Here is an 18,331-nt window from a genome sequence, read left to right as displayed (position 1 = left end):
GTGAGTGGATGAGCAAGCCTAGGTGCTCCCTCCTTTGGAGTCTGCATCCACGAGACTCACACCATGCGTGGTGTTGGCCCGTGTGCAGAAACCGAGCCCAGCCCCACCCCCAACCATGATGAAACACCTGGTCTCCTTTCCTCACTCTCAAGGCATCTCAGATCTGTGTGGGAGGCCTGCTTGCTCTCTGCAGAGCCCCCCATTATGTAAGCAATAAACCTCTCACATCCTTTTGGTGTGTGTGTGACATCATCAGTCTCCATGTTTGAACCAAATTTTAGGTAGGGATCCATCCTCTCTCTGCACACTGGCCAGAACAATCAGCCTTAACGTGCAGCCCCTGGGCCTGCACTCCCACATGACAATAGCAGGTGGGGTGAGGAGGGGCACACTTCACACAGGGCACATGCCTTCCAACTGGCTGCAGTCTCCACCACTCCTAACTGCCTTACTCCAGCCTGCTGCACTCATTCCCACTATTGCCCGGCCCTGCAGGTGGGTAGGCGTAGAGTCCTAGGTCTAAGAGAAAGTTGCCTAGCGACAGGTCTGCAGCTAGGGATGTGGTTTCCATTCCCATTTTCAGAAAGGGGTCCCCTCCCACTGTCCTGGTGCTGAGATGACCCAGTCCCTGGCCGCCCATGGACAGAGTGTACCTTCATAGAGAATGCCCTGGTTGTCCCTGGTCTGGAGAGACTTCAGCTTCCACTGTTGCCCACTCTTGTCTGTCAGCACTGTCCCTGTGGGCAAAGCTTCAAGTGAGGTGGTCACTCGGCTCCGCTTCTGTGTCTGAGGGCTCTGCCTGGTCTTCTGAGGGCTCTGCCTGGTCTTCTGAGGGCTCTGCCTGGTCTTCTGAGGGCTGCAGCTGGTCTTCTGAGGGCTGCCCCTAGTCACCTGAGGGCTCTTCCTGGTCTTCTGAGGGCTGCTTTTGGGGGTTGGGGGTCTGCTCCCGGAGCCTGCAGGAGGATGGTAAGAATAAAGCAAAAGCACCATCCAGGAGAGAAAAGTTAGATGGGGAGTGAAACAGCACGCAAAATACTGTTCCTTTATGAATTCGTTCATTCAACAAACATTTCCTGGGAACTTCTATGAGTCAGGCCTTTGTGTGATGACGTTGGGGCACCAGATAGAAGTCGGACCTGCATACTTCCCTCAGGAGTGCCCAGTTTGGTGGGCAAGTCTGCTCTAGACACAGCTAGTCAGATGCGGGTCTCAGACAGGACAGTACAGACAGATATTAGGGCCCAAAAGAGAAAGAGATCCTGCCTGGAGAAGTCAGGGTAGGCTTCCTGGAGGAAGGGATATTAGAGTTGGGTCTTGTTGGATGAGTAGAAGTTTGTCAGGGAAAAAAGGACATTCTAGACATTTTCCCAAAAACATCCTGAAAAAGGACTCAGTCCTGAGATAGAAAAGGGCAAAAAAAATTTGTTAGACTGAAGCCCTGCCCTAGAAGGGCTCCTAGCCTGGCAAGAGAATGTGGCGAGTGTGGTGGGAGACAGACTTGGACACAGGAAAAGACATCGCTTACTCTGTTCCTCCCACCCACCATCCCCTAAACGCAAGTAATGGCAAGAGGCCTCTGGGCCCAGAGGATAACGAGGAGCAAAGGGGACGCCTCACACTGCCACTGTGGCTGTGGCTTCAGATCCAGGGGCTCAGTGAACAGGAGAAGGAACACAGTCCTCAGGCCTCCCGTGTCCTGGACACTGGCTGGGCACAGGGTATATACACAAGTTGTGCTGGGTCCCTACCCACAAAGGGACCCCAGCCCAGAAAGGGAGGCCGAAAGGCACGTGGAGCCTAGAGTGACATGCGCTCCAGTGAAGGCTGCAGCAGGCACGGGGGGCGCCAAAGAGGCTGGAAAGAGGCTCTGGAGGACAATGAGGAGGTCTGGATGTGAGATTGTGGCACTCAAGAGAAGCTTCCTAGAGACCAGACTGGCTGAGCGGCAGTACACAAGGCCAAGAAGGAAGGTGAGAGTGCCCTGGGCTGAGGGAACAGGCTTAGCAAAGACCAAGGTTAATTCCCAAAAGTGTTTTCTGGGCAAAGACTGTGTTGAGGACTAAAGCAGGAACCAGGCCACACAGATGCCAGACTGAAGAGCTTGGTCTGAGGGCGCCGGGAACAGTAGGGGTTGGTGTGCAGGGAGGGGCCGGGGCAGCTCTGGGTGCTGAAAACCCATCTGGGGCCATATAGAGGCAGACTGGAGGGGGAGATGGGAGGCTGGGGAAGGTGCTGGAGTCAGAGTCCAGGCAGGGATGGATGACGTTTGAGCCGGGGCTGTGGCAGTTTTGTCCCAAAGATCATCAGATGACCCAAGTTTGCTCCACTCAGAGTCAGGCCAGATGGACCTTAACTCTTACCTTTGGATCTCTCAGAGGAACTCAGAGTATCTTCAGACTCAGAACTGTCACCATCTGAGAAGAGGGATAATCGGGGAGAGGTGACGGTGCTGGACCATTTCACTTTCTTAGGAGAGGTTTCAAAACTGGAGCTCAGCCCTCTCTTTGAACCTAAAGGCAGACAAAATGCAGACTGGAGTTACAAAGGCCCCTTTGCAGGCACCATTGGACTGGGAGTCCTGAGGTTATACTCAGCTATGCTGTTCTCTTTGGTCCTCAACACTAATTCTTGCTTCTTCTATTATGTAAATATCTAAGCAAACTGTTCCTTTTAGTTGTTCTCTCCTTCTTAGGTCTTTGCCTCTCTTGTATCTTCCAGCACCTTGCCACTCTGTGTCCTTTCCACATAATTTCTTTATATGTACGTATATTTGAGATGGAGTCTCACTCTGTTGCCCAGGCTGGAGTGCAGTGGTGCGATCTTGGCTCACTGCAACCTCTGCCTCCTGGGTTCAAGCAATTCTCCTGCCTCAGCCTCCCAAGTAGCTGGGATTACAGGCATGCACCAACATGCCTGTAATGTTGCTAATTTTTATACTTTTAGCAGAGATGGGGTTTCATCATGTTGGCCAGAATGGTCTTGAACTCCTGACCTCAAGTGATCCGCCAGCCTCAGCCTTCCAAAGTGCTGGGATTACAGGCATGAGCCACCATGCCCGGCCTCTTCCATGTAACTTCTTAAAATCTATCTTCCAGTTAACTAATTCTCCCAGCTATGTCTAGTCTGCTGTTTAAACCACCCACTGAGTTTCTGATTACAATGATTATAATATATACACACACACACACACATATACACACATACAACGATTGTGTGTATATATATATACACATACATATATATACATATATAGACACACACATATACATATATACACATACAATCATTAGAGTTTTTATTTGGTTCCTTCTCTTATTTGCCTGTGCAACTTTAACCTATTCCTTCGTTATCCTTTAATTTGTTATTTCATTTATTTAAACGTATTAAGCATGCTTTGTAAACATTCTCATCTATTAATTCTAAGGTCTGTGGTCTTGGCAGGTCTGATTCTGTAGTTTGTTGTTTTTGCTGACTCTCAGGCTAGCTTATTTCCTGGTGTCTTTGTAAATCAACAGAGACTGGTACTCATGATCCTTGGACGTTGACCTGTGGTAATTCCCTGAGGTTTGTCTTTAAAGGATGTTTTCCAAGAGAAGATTTGTTTATATCAGGCAGGGAGTGGTACCCACATCTCACCACTTTAAGTTAAATGTTCAGCTTGCATTTTGGGGGACCACACAGATCAGTGTGAATTCTGGCCCCAAACTGGTGAGAATGTGAATTCTTGGTTAGGAACTCTCAAAGAAGGCTGGGCGTGGTGGCTCATGCCTGTAATCCCAGCACTTTGGGAGGCCAGGGCGGGTGGATCGCCTGAGGTCAGGAGTTTGAGGCCAGCCTGTCCAACATGGTGAAACCCCGTCTCTACTAAAAATATAAAAATTAGGTGGGTGTGGTGGCAGGTGCCTGTAAACCCAGCTACTTGAGAAGCTGAGGCAGGAGAATTGCTTGAACACGGGAGGTGGAGGTTGCAGTGAGCCAAGATTACACCACTGTACTCTAGCCTGGATGACAGAGCGAGACTATGTCTCAAGAAAAAACAAAAAAACAAAAAAACAAAAACAAACAAACAAAAAAACAAAAACAAAAGGGGAATTCTCAAAGAAGACATTCCTCCTTTATTTGTCTACCACCAAGGCTGACAAATGTCTCCACCAATTTTCTCTGTGGAACAATTACTTTTGCTGTAGTTCACCCACTGAGGAGCCCCAGATTTAAGAGGAGGTTTCCAACTGCAACTCCTGTACTGCTAAGGCCCTAAGCTTTGTCTCCTGCACCCCAATAAAACACAGGCTCAAGGCCATCAGCAAACAGCCTCAGGACAAATAACACCTATGTAACACTTGCTTAGCCCTGTGGTCTCTGTTTTCCTGCTGTTTCTCATCTCCATGGACTCCCTTTACTTTCCTACCACTTAGCTCTATATTTTAAAAGGACATTTTAATGTTTTATTCCACATTATTTGGGCACACTGAACTATAAAGAGTTTTTATTATCATCTGGTCTGCCATATTGCTAAAAACAAATGTCCTTTCTTTTTAGTTGACACTGACTAACTCAGCCAGCATGGTTGGTCCCTGGGCTACTGGAATGGCCTCCTAACTGGTTTCCATGCCTCGAATCCATTTTCCACACCAAGAAGCCACAGAAATCTTTCCAAAATGCAAAGCCTATTGTGTTGCCTACTTGGTAGAAGCTCTTCTGCAGCTCTCCACGTCACCAACAGTTAAAACCAAACTCCTTCTTGTGGCCCTGCCTGTCTTCCCCCAGGCGGAAATGTTCCTTACTCCTCCAGTGTGCCTGGCTCTCCTCACCTCACATCTGCTCCCCATACCATGTCCCAGTGCCTGGAACATATGTGCCAACTCCTACCTTGCTCATTCCTTTTTTTTTTTTTTTTTTTTGGAGATGGAGTTTTGCTCTTGTTGCCCAGGCTGGAGTGCAATGGCGCAATCTCGGCTCACTGCAACCTCTCCCTCCTGGGTTCAAGCAATTCTCCTGCCTCAGCCTCCCGAGTAGCTGGGATTACAGGCATGCGCCACCACGCCTGGCTAATTTTGTATTTTTAGTAGAGACAGGGTTTCTCCATGTTGGTTAGGCTGGTCTCAAACTCCCGACCTCAGGTGATCAGGCTGCCTCAGCCTCACAAAGTGCTGGGAATACAGGCGTGAGCCACTGTGCCCGGCCCATTCTTCTTCATCCCTAGCTCAGCTCAAACTTTACCCACTTAGGGAGGTTTTCCCTGATTCCCCGAAAAACATGTTCCCTTATATGTGTTCCAGGGTCCATTCAGTTCCCCTCTGTTATCGTGCAACCTGCTGATAATCATTTATTCAATGTCTGTTGCCTTACTGAGCTGTAAAAACTCTGAGAGACCAGAAACCAGGGCTGTCTCATTTCTTACTACAATCCTCGGGACAAATACAGCACCTCAGCACATGGTAGGTTACCCATACATATTTGCCATCTGATGACTGAGGGAGTGAATAATGAACTGGGCTCTAGGTTAGCATTAGGAAAGGCAGGGGTTGGGTTAAGAACTGACTCTGGCCTGGCGCGGTGGCTCATGCCTATAATCCCAACACTTTGGGAGGCCAGGAGTTTAAGACCAGCCTGGCCAACATGGGGAAAGCCAGTCTCTAATAAAAATACAAAAATTAGCCAGGTGAGGTGGTGTGCGGCTGTAATACCAGCTACTAGGGAGGCTGAGGCAGGAGAATTGCTTGAACCTGGGAGGCAGAGGTTGCAGTGAGCCGAGACGGCACCACTGCACTCCAGCCTGGGCGACAGAGCGAGACTCCGTCTCAAAAAAGCAAAGACCGGGAGTGGTTGCTCATGCCTATAATCCCAGCACTTTGGGAGGCTGAGGCGGGCGGATCACGAGGTCAGAAGATCGAGACCATCCTGGCTAACATGGTGAAACCCCATCTCTACTAAAAATACAAAAAAAATAGCCGGGCGTGGTGGTGGGCGCCTGTAGTCCCAGCTACTCGGGAGGCTGAGGCAGGAGAATGGAGAGAACCCGGGAGGTGGAGCTTGCAGTGAGCCGAGATGGCGCCACTGCACTCCAACCTGGGCGACAGAGCGAGACTCCGTCTCAAAAACAAAAAACAAACAAAACACTCTGACTCTCAAGTTGGGCCAAGGCAAGCGCTGTTCACATTTGCCTGGAACTGTGGAGATGAAGAAGTCAACTTGAGCCTCAAGGCAGTAGGCATGGGAACAAAAGCCATATGCTAAGGATGGCTCAGTGCAGACAGAGGAGCCTGGGTGCCTTAGGGCATCATGGGGACACCATCCCAATACTCACTGTCCCCATTTTTTTAGTAAGAAAAATATTGCTGTACATACTTACCAGTGAAAGAAAAGAAAAATAAACCTAATCATTTGTTTAAACCCTTGTCATAGCGTTTTCTGTTATCTGCAGCTAAACACACTCCCAAATGATAAAATGAATGTCACTCAACTCCCCGCCATGTAAGCTAACTGCCTTCTGCACAACTGTCCGATGGATAAACCCTCTCTGATTTACCAATATAGTATCTGGGCTTGGGCCTTCCAGTGAGCAAGACCTACTACTGATATTTAATTAATTCATGCAACCAGTCAGTAAGATTTCTCAGCACCCAATACCATGCCAGGCACAGACCCAGGTGCTGTGCAAACAGCAGGTTACAAAACCACAATCAACACAGGTTACAGAAACACAAAAAGTTTCTGTCCTTGTGGAGCTTACAGAAGAAGCAACATAGGCAAAATAATGTATTTAATAGGGTTGAGACAAGTACCAAAAAGAAACACACAGCAAGGAAGGGGGACAGGATCATTGCATAGAGGGAAGATGCAACTTTAATTAGTAGCGGCAGGGAAAGTGTCTCTGAGAAAGTAACAACTGAATAAATACCTGAAGGCATGGCTGGGCGCAGTGGCTCATGACTGTAATCCCAACACTTTGGGGGGCTGAGGCAGGTAGATTACTTGAGGCCAGGAGTTCAAGACCAGCCTGGCCAATGTGGTGAAACCCCATCTCTACTGAAAATATAAAAATCAGCCGGGCGTGGTGGTACATACTTGTAATCCCAACTACTCGGGAGACTGAGGCACAAGAATCACTTGAACTCAGGAGGCGGAGGTTGCAGTGAGCTGAGATTGTGGCCACTGCACTCCAGCCTGGGTGACAGAGTAAGACTCCATTTAAAAAAAAACAAGGCTGGCCGTGGTGGCTCATGTCTGTAATCTCAGCACTTTGGGAGGCCGAGGCGGGTGGATCATTTGAGGTCAGGAATTTGAGACCGGCCGGCCAACATGGTGAAACCCTGTCTCTACTAAAAATACAAAAATTAACTGGGCGTGGTGGCAGGCACCTATAATCCCAGCTACTTGGGAGGCTGAGGCAGGATAATTGCTTGAACCTGGGAGACGGAGGTTGCAGTGAGCCGAGATGTTGCCAAGATCACGCCACTGCACCCCAGCCTGGGCGACAGAGCAAGACTCAGTCTCAAAAACAAAAACAACGAAAAACAAAACCTGAAGGCAGTGAAAGAGTGGGGCATGCAGGCCCATAAGGGAAGAGGCGTCCAGGAGGGAGTGGCAAGCGCACAGGCTGAGGCCCAGTCGTGCTGAGGTGTGGAGGGGCAGCCAGGAGGCCAGCGTGGCTGGAAGAGCAGAGGCAACAGCAGGAGGGTCGGCAGGTGGGGTCTGAGGGGAAATGGGGACCTGGTCCCGTCGCCTCACGTGGGAAAGTATGAGCAGAGGAATGATGGGCTCTGACTGTATTCACAGGATCTCTCTGGCGGCTGCCTGAAGACGACTACAGGGACGAGAGAGGGGAGCAGAGGGCAAGAAGGCTTCTGCACAGGAGAGGTGAGGACCAGGGATGTGGGGGGTGCGGAGAAGGAAGTGGGCTGATACTGCACTGATTGTAAAGAGGGAGCCAACAAGATTTGCTGAAGGGGTGGGTGTGTCACAGGTTGCGAGACAAAGAGAACTCAAGGATGATCCCCAGGGTCCAGCCTGGGAAACTGGATGAATGGAGTGCTATTCACGGCAATGGGGAAGTCTATGGCAGCGCAGGCGGCAGGAACACCAGGAGCTCAGGTGAAGGGTAGTTCAGACTGAGATGTGACCAGGACATCCAACACAGGCTGAGCATCCCAAATCCGGAAATCTGAAACGCAAAATGCTCCAAAATCTGAAACTTTGAGTGCCAACAGGATGCTCAAGGGAAATTTCACTGGACTACTGTGAATTTCAGATTTTTTTTTTTTTTTTGACATCGAGTCTTACTCTGTTGCCCAGGCTGCAGTGCAGTGGCGCAATCTCAGCTCACTGCGACCTCCGCCTCCTGGGTTCAAGCAATTCTCCTGCCTCAGACTCCCAAGTAGGTGGGATTACAGGCATGCGCCACTATGCCCAGCTAATTTTTGTATTTTTAGTAGAGATGGGATTTCAGGATGTTGGCCAGCAGGCTGGTCTTGAACTCCTGACCTCAAGTGCTCTGCCTGCCTCAGCCTCCCAAAGTGCTAGGGTTACAGGCATGAGCCACTGTGCCCAGCCAGATTTCAGATTTTTGAATCAGGATGCTCAACCAGTAAGTATAATGCAAATATTCCAAAATCTGAAAAAATCCAAAATCAGAACACTTCCGGTCCTCATCATTTTGGATAAGGGATACTCAACCTGCAGGTGCCAAGCTGGCAGGCTGCACATATATCTCCTCCAAGCAGGGGAGTCCAGGCTGGCTGGACATAGAAATGAAGGAGTTGTTAACATGGAGACAGTGTTCAAAGCCATGAGGCCAGTAAGAGGCCAAGGGACTGAGGGTAGACAGAGGGGTCCAGTCCTGAGACCTGGGCTTCTCCAGTGTCACCACAGGGTCAGACAGGCTGCAAAGGCATCCTCCCTCCACAGACACACATGTGCATGCACCTCATCCCCACTGCAGAAATAGGCTCAATGCTCTGGTTCTTACCTTGGAAGGATGACACATGTGGATTGACTAAGGTCTGGGACCCTACATGCTCCTCTATAGGCAAAGAATTTCCACAGTAGGGGCAGAATTTGAATGCCGCTTGGATACTTTTGCCACAGTCTGGACAGAAGGAGATCATGCTACAAAACAGAATGAACAAACACGAAGTGAAACGGGCCAGCTGAAGGTCAGTGGAAGTATTGTTGGAGAACTGCTCTTAATCACAGGGTGAGTGGCAGGAGGCACAACCAGGGTCTTCAACTATGTTTGTGATGTTCACTTCTTAAAACATGCAATTGGAATGGGAGTGACAGTCAATGTTCTCCAAATATCGATATGCTCCCCTATACTTCCCAGGTTCCCTTGCAACAAGGTAGAGGCCACATGACTAATTCTGGCCAATGGGGTGTGAGTAGAGTCATCTCATGGCCGAGGCAGTTAGGAGTCAGAATACCTCCTCTGCCTTCCCCTCCACCTGCAGGGATGGCCCTGGAGGCCATGGCTCCCAACTGACATAGCAACAAGATGAAGGAGGGCTGCCTGGTCCACACTGGAACCTCATGATCAACAAATACACTTCTGCTGTATTGAGCCACCAAGGTTTCAGGGTTTATTTGTCATGGCAGCACAGCCTATTCTATCCTGACTGATTTAGTAGAATGATGAGTGTTCACTAAATCACCCTCTATGCTTTGCATCTCTCTGAGCTAATTCCTGATACTTTTTAGAAGTCCAAATTACATACTGAGCCTATAGCAAATGAGGATATAGAAGAGTTTTAAGCCAGTTAAGTGAAGAAGGGAAATTAACAAGGATGAAGTACAATAGGCAGTTTGTATTGCCCTTCATTATGGCAGTGCTATTTGTAATGAGCATCTAACAAAGAGCAGCAATAGGCCGGGCGCAGTGGCTCAAGCCTGTAATCCCAGCACTTTGGGAGGCCATCACAGGCAGATCACCTGAGGTCGGGAGTTTGAGACCAGTCTGTCCAACATGGTGAAACTCTGTCTGTACTAAAAATACAAAAAAAATTAGCCAGGTGTGGTGGTGTGCACCTGTAATCCCAGCTACTCAGGAGGCTGAGGCAGGAAAGTCGCTTGAATCTGGAAGGTGGAGGTTGCAGTGAACCAAGATCATGCCATTGCACTCCAGCCTGGACAACAAGAGTGAAAACTCCGTCTCAACCAAACAAAACAAACAGCAGCAACAAAAAAGGGCCATTTATTTGTTCTTATAGTCTCAGGCTTAGTGTACATTAGCAATTAAAAGTGAAACTATTGGCCGGGTACGGTGGCTCATGCTTGTAATCCCAGCACTTTGGAAGGTCGAGGTGGACGGATCACCTGAGGTCAGGAGTCCAAGACCAGCCTGACCAACAAGGAGAAACCCTGTCTCTACTAAAAATACAAAATTAGCCAGGCGTGGTGGTGTATGCCTGTAATGCTAGCTACTCGGGAGGCTGAGGCAGGAGAATCACTTGAACCCGGGAGGCGGAGGTTGCGGTGAGCCGAGATCTCGCCATCGCACTCCAGCCTGTATAACAAGAGTGAAACTCTGCCTCAAAAAAAAAAAAAAAAAAAGTGAAACTATTGAAATAGAAGTTAATATAAACATGTGCTTGTGATTTAATTTCACCTTGAAAGAGAATATTCATTTTTAAATTATTTTAGAGATAGGGTCTCACTCTGTCACCAGGGAGGAATGCAGTGGCATAATCATGGCTTACTGCAGCCTCAAACTCCTGGGCTCAAGCACTCTTCCCAGGTAGCTGGAACTATAGGTGTGTGCCACCACAATTGACTAATTTTTTAAGTTTTTTTTGTAGAGACGGGGTCTCACTATGTTGCCCAGACTGGTCTGGAACTCCTGGCCTCCAGCAATCCCCCGGCCTCAGCCTCCCAAAGTGCTGGGATTACAGGCATGAGCTACCATCCTGGCTGCAAGAGACCATTCTGATCAAACCCTTTTCTTTTATTCACTGCAAAGGCTGGCTTCTGTTGCAAATGCAAACAGTGGAGTCTTTAAAATCACAGGTTTGGCCCCAAGCTGCCAGATTTCAATCCCAGATCTGCTACATGCTGGACAAGCTACTTAACCTCTCTGTGTCACAGTCCACCCCACTGTAAAATGGGGCTTCTCCCAGCTCCTATCTTATAGAATGGTCGATGAGGTCTAAATGAATACATTTATATGAGGTGCTGAGAACAGGGCCTGGCCCATAGAAAGCCTTTTATGGTAGTGCTTGCTGTGACCATATCATGCCTTGTACCCAAGTTACTATATTCCAGTCATTAATATTTCTATTCTTCCCTTTCTTCTTTGATAGGAAGTTCTGAGCTCCTCAGGCCTGTCTATTTCCTCTAGGTACCGACTTTTGAAATTCTAGAGCTTGTCAACCACAGGCCATCCCATTAGCTGGTGAAAGAAATGTCAGCCACATGAGGAGAGAAGGGGTCCTGGATTCCTCTTCCTTAGGCTGCAGAAGAGCAGAAACACTCCATGGCATAAATCTGCTCTTCTGTTTTTTCAAACAAAGGAATCGTGTAAGACATCTGGACTGCAAAGGCTGAGGGTCAAGTATCTTTTACTCTCTAGAAAGCCAGTCATTTTGACTGGTTGTCTAACTTAGTGATTTGTTGTCCTGCTAATAATATGTAAAAGAACATCTCTCTCTTCTCAAAGGCATAAATACTGGCGAGCATTTTTGTTAAGCTAGAGGTCTCACTGCCTCTTCCCTCTCCGCCAGGCAAACCTGGGTGTTGACACTGGCGCCACAAGACCAAACTGCCTAGATTTACCCAATAAATATATACACCTACTATGTACCCAGGTAAATGAAAAATTAAAAAAAAATTTTTTTTTTTTTTGAGATGGAGTCCCGCTCTGTCACCCAGGCCGGAGTGCAGTCGCGCAAGCTCGGCTCACTGCAACCTCCGCCTCTTGGGTTCAAGCGATTCTCCTGCCTCAGTCTCCTGAATAGCTGGGATTACAGGCGTGAGCCACCATGCCTGGCTAATTAAAAAAATATATATATTTTTAAACTGCATAGAGGCTGATGCTTGGAGAGTTGTATTAGTGAGAAATAATGTGTGATTGTGTTAAACCACTAAGATTTAGAAGTTGCTTGTTACTGAAGCCTAGCCTAGCCAGACTCTATACTTCTTTTTTATTTTTTAGCAACAGGGTCCCACCCTGTCACTCAGGCTGGAGTGCAATGGCATGATCATGGCTCACTGCAGCCTCGAGCTCTTGGGCTCAAGCCATCCTCTCACCTCAGTCTCCCAAGTATTTGGGACTACAGGCATGTGCCACCATGCCTGGCTTATTTATTTATTTTTTTTTTACTTTTTGTAGAGACAGGGTCTTGCTATGTTGCCCCGGTCTCGAACTCCTGAGCTCAAGCAATCTTCTTGCCTTGGCCTCCCAAAGTGCTGGGATTACAGGTGTGGCCACCATGCCCAGTCTAGATTTCTCATGTGAACAAAGGGGTTGTTTAGAAATCTGTGATGGTTTTATTTATTTATTTTGAGACAGAGTTTCACCCTGTCACCCAGGCTGAAGTGCAGTGGCACAATCTTGGCTCACTGCAACCTCTGTCTCCTAGGTTCAAGCGATTTTCTGTCAGTGTCCCGCGTAGCTGGGTATGCACTACAGGTATGCGCTACTACACCCAGCTAATTTTTTTTTTTTTTTTTGAGATGGAGTTTTGCTCTTATTGCCCGTGTAGCTGGGTATGCACTACAGGTATGTGCTACTACACCCAGCTAATTTTTTTTTTTTTTTTTTTTTTTGAGATGGAGTTTTGCTCTTATTGCCCAGGCTGGAGTGCAGTGGTGCGATCTCAGCTCACTGCAACCTCTGCCTCCCAGGTTCAAGCGATTCTCCTACCTCAGCATCCTGAGTAGCTGGGACCACAGGTAGGCGCCACCACACCTAGCTAATTTTTATATTTTTAGTAGAGATACGGTTTCACCATGTTGGCCAGGCTGGTCTCGAACTCCTGACCTCAAGTGATCCATCTGCCTCAGCCTTCCAAAATGCTGGAATTATAGGCATGAGCCTCCACACCTGGCAGAAATCTGTGATGGTTTTACATGGCTTCACGTTAAGTAGAATTTCCCTAGATGCTGGCTGCCCTCCAATAAAGATGCCTCCAGGATGCAGCAAGTGCCTAACCAGGTGAGCCCTGCCATACCCACGACAACGTTCCTTCTGGGAGTAAAGCTGGCCGGCAGCAACCCAGAGGAGACAAGCAGGAGCCAGCTGCTGGTGGGAAAAAGGAAAAAGGCCTTGAGAGGCTGTGCCCAAGGGATAATACCTTTATGAGGTCACGGTCTGGCCCTCGGATTTACTGGGCTGGAAACTCCATCTTGACCTGTAAGTGAACAAAAGTGGAGAGGCTGACTCATGCTTTCACATAGAAATGAAAGATAGTGGCTAATGTTTATTGAGCACTGGCCATGTCACCAGCATGTGCCAAATCCATTCATTCATTCATTCACTCTATAATTATTCACCGAGTTTCCTGTTTATGCCAGCCACAGGGGAAACAGCAGCAAAGGAAACAACACAGCCCCTGCCTTCAGGATGCTCACGTTCTGGTGGGGGAAGAGAAACTAACAAACAAATGAGCAAGGAACTGCTGAACAGGTCACATGGAGAAAGTTCTATGGAGGACAATAAAGTACCACAGAAGAAAACAGGATGCCACAGAGGTTGGTGGGTCACTATTCACACAGGGTGGCCAAGGAAGGCCTCGCCCAGAGGGAGGCATCTGAGCAGAGACCCAGAGGAATCCAGGGAGCGAGCCGTCAATATCTGGGAAGGAGTCCTCCAGGCAGACAGCTTTCTATGCATTATCCTGTTTAGTTTATACAACAGCCCAGGACGCAGGTTCCAGAATTATCACCACTTCATAGGACAGTGTGGCATTTGTATTTTCCAAAGCAGGTCACATGAATATTTCTGGTCCTGGGTGCTCTTTGGAACCTCGTAACCCCTCCTCCCAGGAGTCAGGGTCTCTGTTCCTCCTGCTTTGGATCTGGGCAGAGCTGTGACTGCTCCCACCAAGAGGATCGGCAGCAGTAAGGCCATGAGACTTCCCAGGCTGGGTCATAAAAAACAACTTGCACCTGGCTGGCTCACTCAGGATGCTCACCCATGGAAGCCAGTTTCCACGGCATGAGGCAGCCTAAAGTAGCCCAGGCAGAGAAACCAGATGGAGGGGCTCAGGTGGAGAGGAACTGAGGCCCCTGGCCAACAGCCAGCATCAGCTGCTGGGTGAGTGGGCAAGTCCTCAGACCACTTAAACCCCAGCCTTCAAGTCTTCCTGCTAAGGCACAGGCACTGGGGAGCAGAAACAGGCCACCCTACTGTGCTCACTCTGAATTCCTGGCCCATAGGATCCATGGGCACAAGAAATGGCTGTTCTACACCAGTGAATTATGGGACAATTTGTTCTCTAGACATAGTAACCTGAACAGGGAGTCCCTGCTGCACAGAGAGGTCAAGTCAGTCACTCAAGACGGTTTTCACTTCATGACAGTTCAGTATGTGCAGACCACTGTGCTAAGTTCTCGGCAGGTATTATCTACAGAACCTTCCCAATCACCCTTTTCAAGGTAAGAATGATTTCCCCTTTGGGGAGATGAGAAGCAGAGGCTCAGAGAGAAAGTGACTTGCCCAGGGCCACACAGCTCTTAAGCGGCAAGCCAGACACATGATTTTGTTTAATCTTTCCCTCCACTCTATAAGGTAGGGATGATCAGCCCATCTTTGAAACCTACAAAATGATGCTCAAAGGGTGACAATTCTCCTTCCCCCAGACCTGACTCCACTCACCTAGAAAACAGTGGGGACGCAGCTGAAATCCAGAACCCAAAAGCCCATGTTCTTCACCTGGTGCCGATTTATACAACGAAAATGCAAAACCGGACTGGGTTCTCAGGGCAGCAGGTCAGAACATTCTTGTAGATTTAAATCTGGAAGCTGATGTTGGGTGTGGAACCAGGGCAAGAGAGTCTTTTAACCATGTGCCACCCCCGGTTCTGACACCGTCACCAGCCTGGTCTAGGCCACCATCTCTCCCTTGTGCTACTGCAGCAGCCTCCTAACTAGACTTTCGGCTTCTACGCTTGTCCCTACAATCTATTTTCAACCCATTAGCTAGAGGGATCCATTTAAAATCTAAGTCAGACCCTGTCCCTGTCCCTGCCCTGGCCCACATGGTGGGTCGGACACAGTGGCTCACGTCTGTGATCCCAGCACTTTGGGAGGCTGAGGTGGGCGGATAACGTGAGGTCAAGAGTTCCAGACCAGCCTGGACAACATGGTGAAACCCCGTCTCTACTAAAAAAGTACAAAAAAAAAAAAAAAAAATCAGCCGGGCGTGGTGGTGGGTGCCTGTAATCCCAGCTACTTGGGAGGCTGAGGCACAAGAGTCACTTGAACCTGGGAGGCAGAGGTTGCAATGAGCCAAGATTGCACTGCTACACTCCAGCCTGGGTGACAGAGCGAGACTCAGTCCTATAAATAAATAAATAAAATGTAAGTCAGACCCTGTCCCTCCTCTACTCAAAACTGTATGGTGGATTTCATTTTAGACAGAATAAATGCCAAAATTCCTACCATGGCCCAGGAGCCCCTGTATGATCTGCCACTTCCCTGTTCCCTCTCTGACCTCTCCCACCATCTCCCTTTGCTCATGCTGAGTCAGCCATGCCGGCTTTGGTGCTTTTCCCCAATCGTGACAAGGATGTTTCTTCCCCAAGCCCTTTGCACCTGCTCTCCCATCTGCCTGGAATGCTGTCCCCCCAAGAGTGAACACAGTTCACTTCCTCATCACATTCTTTAGCTCTCTGTTCAAATGTCACCTTCTCAGAGACCTTCTTGGACACAATTTTACTGTGTTTTTTCTTTTCTTTTTTTTGAGATGGAGTTTCGCTCTTTTCACCCAGGCTGGAGTGCAATGGCACAATCTCGGCTTACTGCAACCTCTGCCTCCCGAGTTCAAGTGATTCTCCTGCCTCAGCCTCCCATGTAGCTGGGATTACAGGTGCGTGTCACCACACCTGGCTAATTTTATATTTTTAGTAGAGATGGGGTTTCACCATGTTGGCCAGGCTGCTCTTGAACTCCTGACCTCAGGTGATACCCCTCAGCCTCCCAAAGTCCTGGGAGCCACTGTGCCTGGCCCTGGACACCATTTTACTAATAGCATGTTTTATCCTCCTTACCTTGCTTTATTTTTCTTCACAGTGCTTGTCACTACCTGACATACTCTGACTTATTAGAATGTAAGCTTCATGATGGTGGGGACTTTTCCCTGCCTTGTTTGCCACAGTATGCCCAGAGCCTCAAACAGGCCTGGCACAGAGCAAACGCTGGGTCTACGTTTGCTGAGTGAATAAATCATTGTCTCCTTTGCAAAAGAAAACGTGCCAAGAAGGCGGGTGGGGGGGGGTTCCCCAGCTGTGTCAGCACACATTCATCGCTCACGCAAGTCTAGACATCCAGCCAGAGACTCTAAGCTCAGGGCCGGAATTATCTAGCTGGATGGTCCTTAAAAAAGACCTGCCACTTAGAAGCAGATCAGTACAGGGGTTAAGAGGATAAACTTGGGACATAATCTGCCTGGGTTTGGATCTTGCTTTTGCCATGTATTGCATGATGGTGGGCAAAAAAAAAAATAATTTTTTTCCCTTTGGGACAGAGTTTTGCTATGTCACCCAGGTTGGAGTGCAGTGGCACGATCTCAGCTCACTTGCAACCTCCGCTTCCTGGGTTCAAGCGATTCTCCCTGCCTCAGCCTCCCAAGTAGCTGGGATTACAGGCGCATGCCACCTTGCCCAGCTAATTTTTTTTATTTTTAGTAGAGACGGGGTTTCACCATGTTGGCCAGGCTGGTCTTGAACTCCTGACCCCAGGTGCTCCACCTGCCTCGGTCTCCTAAAGTGCTGGGACTACAGGCCGGAGCCACCGTGCCCAGCCAAATTTTTTGGATTTTAGAACTTATTACATATTACAACACCGGCGAGATCCAGGGGCAACTCTCCATAAGCAAGTATATGATTTGCACAACAAAATCTTAAAAAATTCTAAATAGTCACACATCAGTTCAGAGTGGGTATTGCGAGCAAACAAGTTCAAAGCCAGGTGAGGCTGGCCTACCAAGTAAGTTGCAAAACAGAGAAAAAGACCTTTCAGTTTTTACGACGTTTTGGATTTTAAAGTTATAGATAAGGGATTGCAGACCTGTAAATACTCTTTAACATTTCTTTTTTAATGTCTGGCATCCCCAACCACCCTGAGAATGTGAATTAGCTGGGCAGGATTTTTGTTTTAGACACTGCTATAATAACCTGGGCTTGAACAGTGCCTATTAGACTAGCACCGTTCAAGTCCAGGTTATAGTAGTGTAATATCGGTTGCACGGAGCCTTCCATATAGTAAACGCTCAATAAAAGTGGATGTGCTGAAGTCACCTATGCAATGGCCAGGTCAGGACTTGAAACCCCAAGACTCCAACCCTCAGGCCAGTCTTTACCTTAATTTATTTGACTTATTCAACAAATGTTTACGGAACAGCTGCTATGTGTCAACTACTGTATAGGGCTCCCCCTGGAAAGTTCAGGAAACAGCACAGCAAAAAAGCTAAAAGTCAGACCCCACCCCAGCGCAGGTGGGGCGATTGCCTAGGCGACAGAGCCTCCCTTCCGCCGCACCTCCACAGAAACCACGGGATGACTTAGACGCCAAGTTTCACAGAGGAGGCGCTGTCAAACTTCCCACAAGTTCCGCCCATCTCCGCCTTAGCCATGCCCAACACGGAACCCAAGGTGGCTTGGGAAGCTCAAGAGGAGGCCAGTGAACCCCGCGACCCGGAACCGCTCTCTTTCCGAACCCCGACCGCAGGGGCCTCCGCCTCCCAAAAAGGGTCGTGCTGACGTCACGGACACCCCGGCCGAGCTGCGGCTAGGGGGTCGGGGGACGTCCCCTCGTTCCGCCTCGCTTCCCCTCACCTCTGTACTTGGGGACTGGGGTGGGATTCTCGGCTTCTGCAGCCTGACCCTCGGATCCTCCGCAGTTACCTGGACTCACCGTCTCAGTTGCGCTGCGCGCGCATCCTGAGTCTGAGGCGCCCGCGCAGGCGCCGCTGACTTCCCGACCGCCCCGGGGCTTCGCCTACCTGGGAACTCCGTTTCCCAGATGCCTCCGCGGCAGGCCCGCCCTCTGATTCCAGACGCAATGGGGATTATTCCCTCATTGCTCATCCCCCTCCCCTCCCTTCTAGCCTCTTTGGAACGCCTTCTGGTTCTACTGCGCATGTGTCAGTGTGAAACCAATCGGAATGCACCGTGAGGC

The 18,331-nt window shown here is 49.0% G+C and overlaps 1 protein-coding gene across 8 annotated transcripts in view; it reads right to left on the bottom strand.

The window, feature by feature from the left end:
- The window catches only part of VRK3 (VRK serine/threonine kinase 3), a 48,233-nt gene extending 29,959 nt beyond the window's left edge, over window positions 1-18,274 (bottom strand). For 4 of the 8 annotated variants that reach the window (XM_055238429.2, XM_063614965.1, XM_055238431.2 and 1 more), the window contains exons 1-5: window positions 17,989-18,127; window positions 13,287-13,343; window positions 8,969-9,108; window positions 2,361-2,510; window positions 654-953 (exon numbers count right to left, since the gene is read on the bottom strand). In XM_055238429.2, coding sequence (XP_055094404.1) covers window positions 654-953; window positions 2,361-2,510; window positions 8,969-9,107 — 589 coding nt within the window. In that variant the 5' untranslated portion in view covers window position 9,108; window positions 13,287-13,343; window positions 17,989-18,127. Of the gene's footprint in view, window positions 1-653; window positions 954-2,360; window positions 2,511-8,968; window positions 9,109-13,286; window positions 13,344-17,988 lie in introns of all 8 variants that reach the window. The other 4 variants (XM_063614967.1, XM_063614966.1, XM_055238430.2 and 1 more) reach the window with 3 other exon arrangements.
- Between the last annotated feature and the right edge of the window lie 57 nt (window positions 18,275-18,331).

This window comes from Symphalangus syndactylus, chromosome 13 (assembly GCF_028878055.3).
Source record: "Symphalangus syndactylus isolate Jambi chromosome 13, NHGRI_mSymSyn1-v2.1_pri, whole genome shotgun sequence".
Classification (NCBI taxonomy): domain Eukaryota; kingdom Metazoa; phylum Chordata; class Mammalia; order Primates; family Hylobatidae; genus Symphalangus; species Symphalangus syndactylus.
Note: the sequence above shows the minus strand (reverse complement) of the source record. Positions and strands in the feature narration are given on the sequence as shown.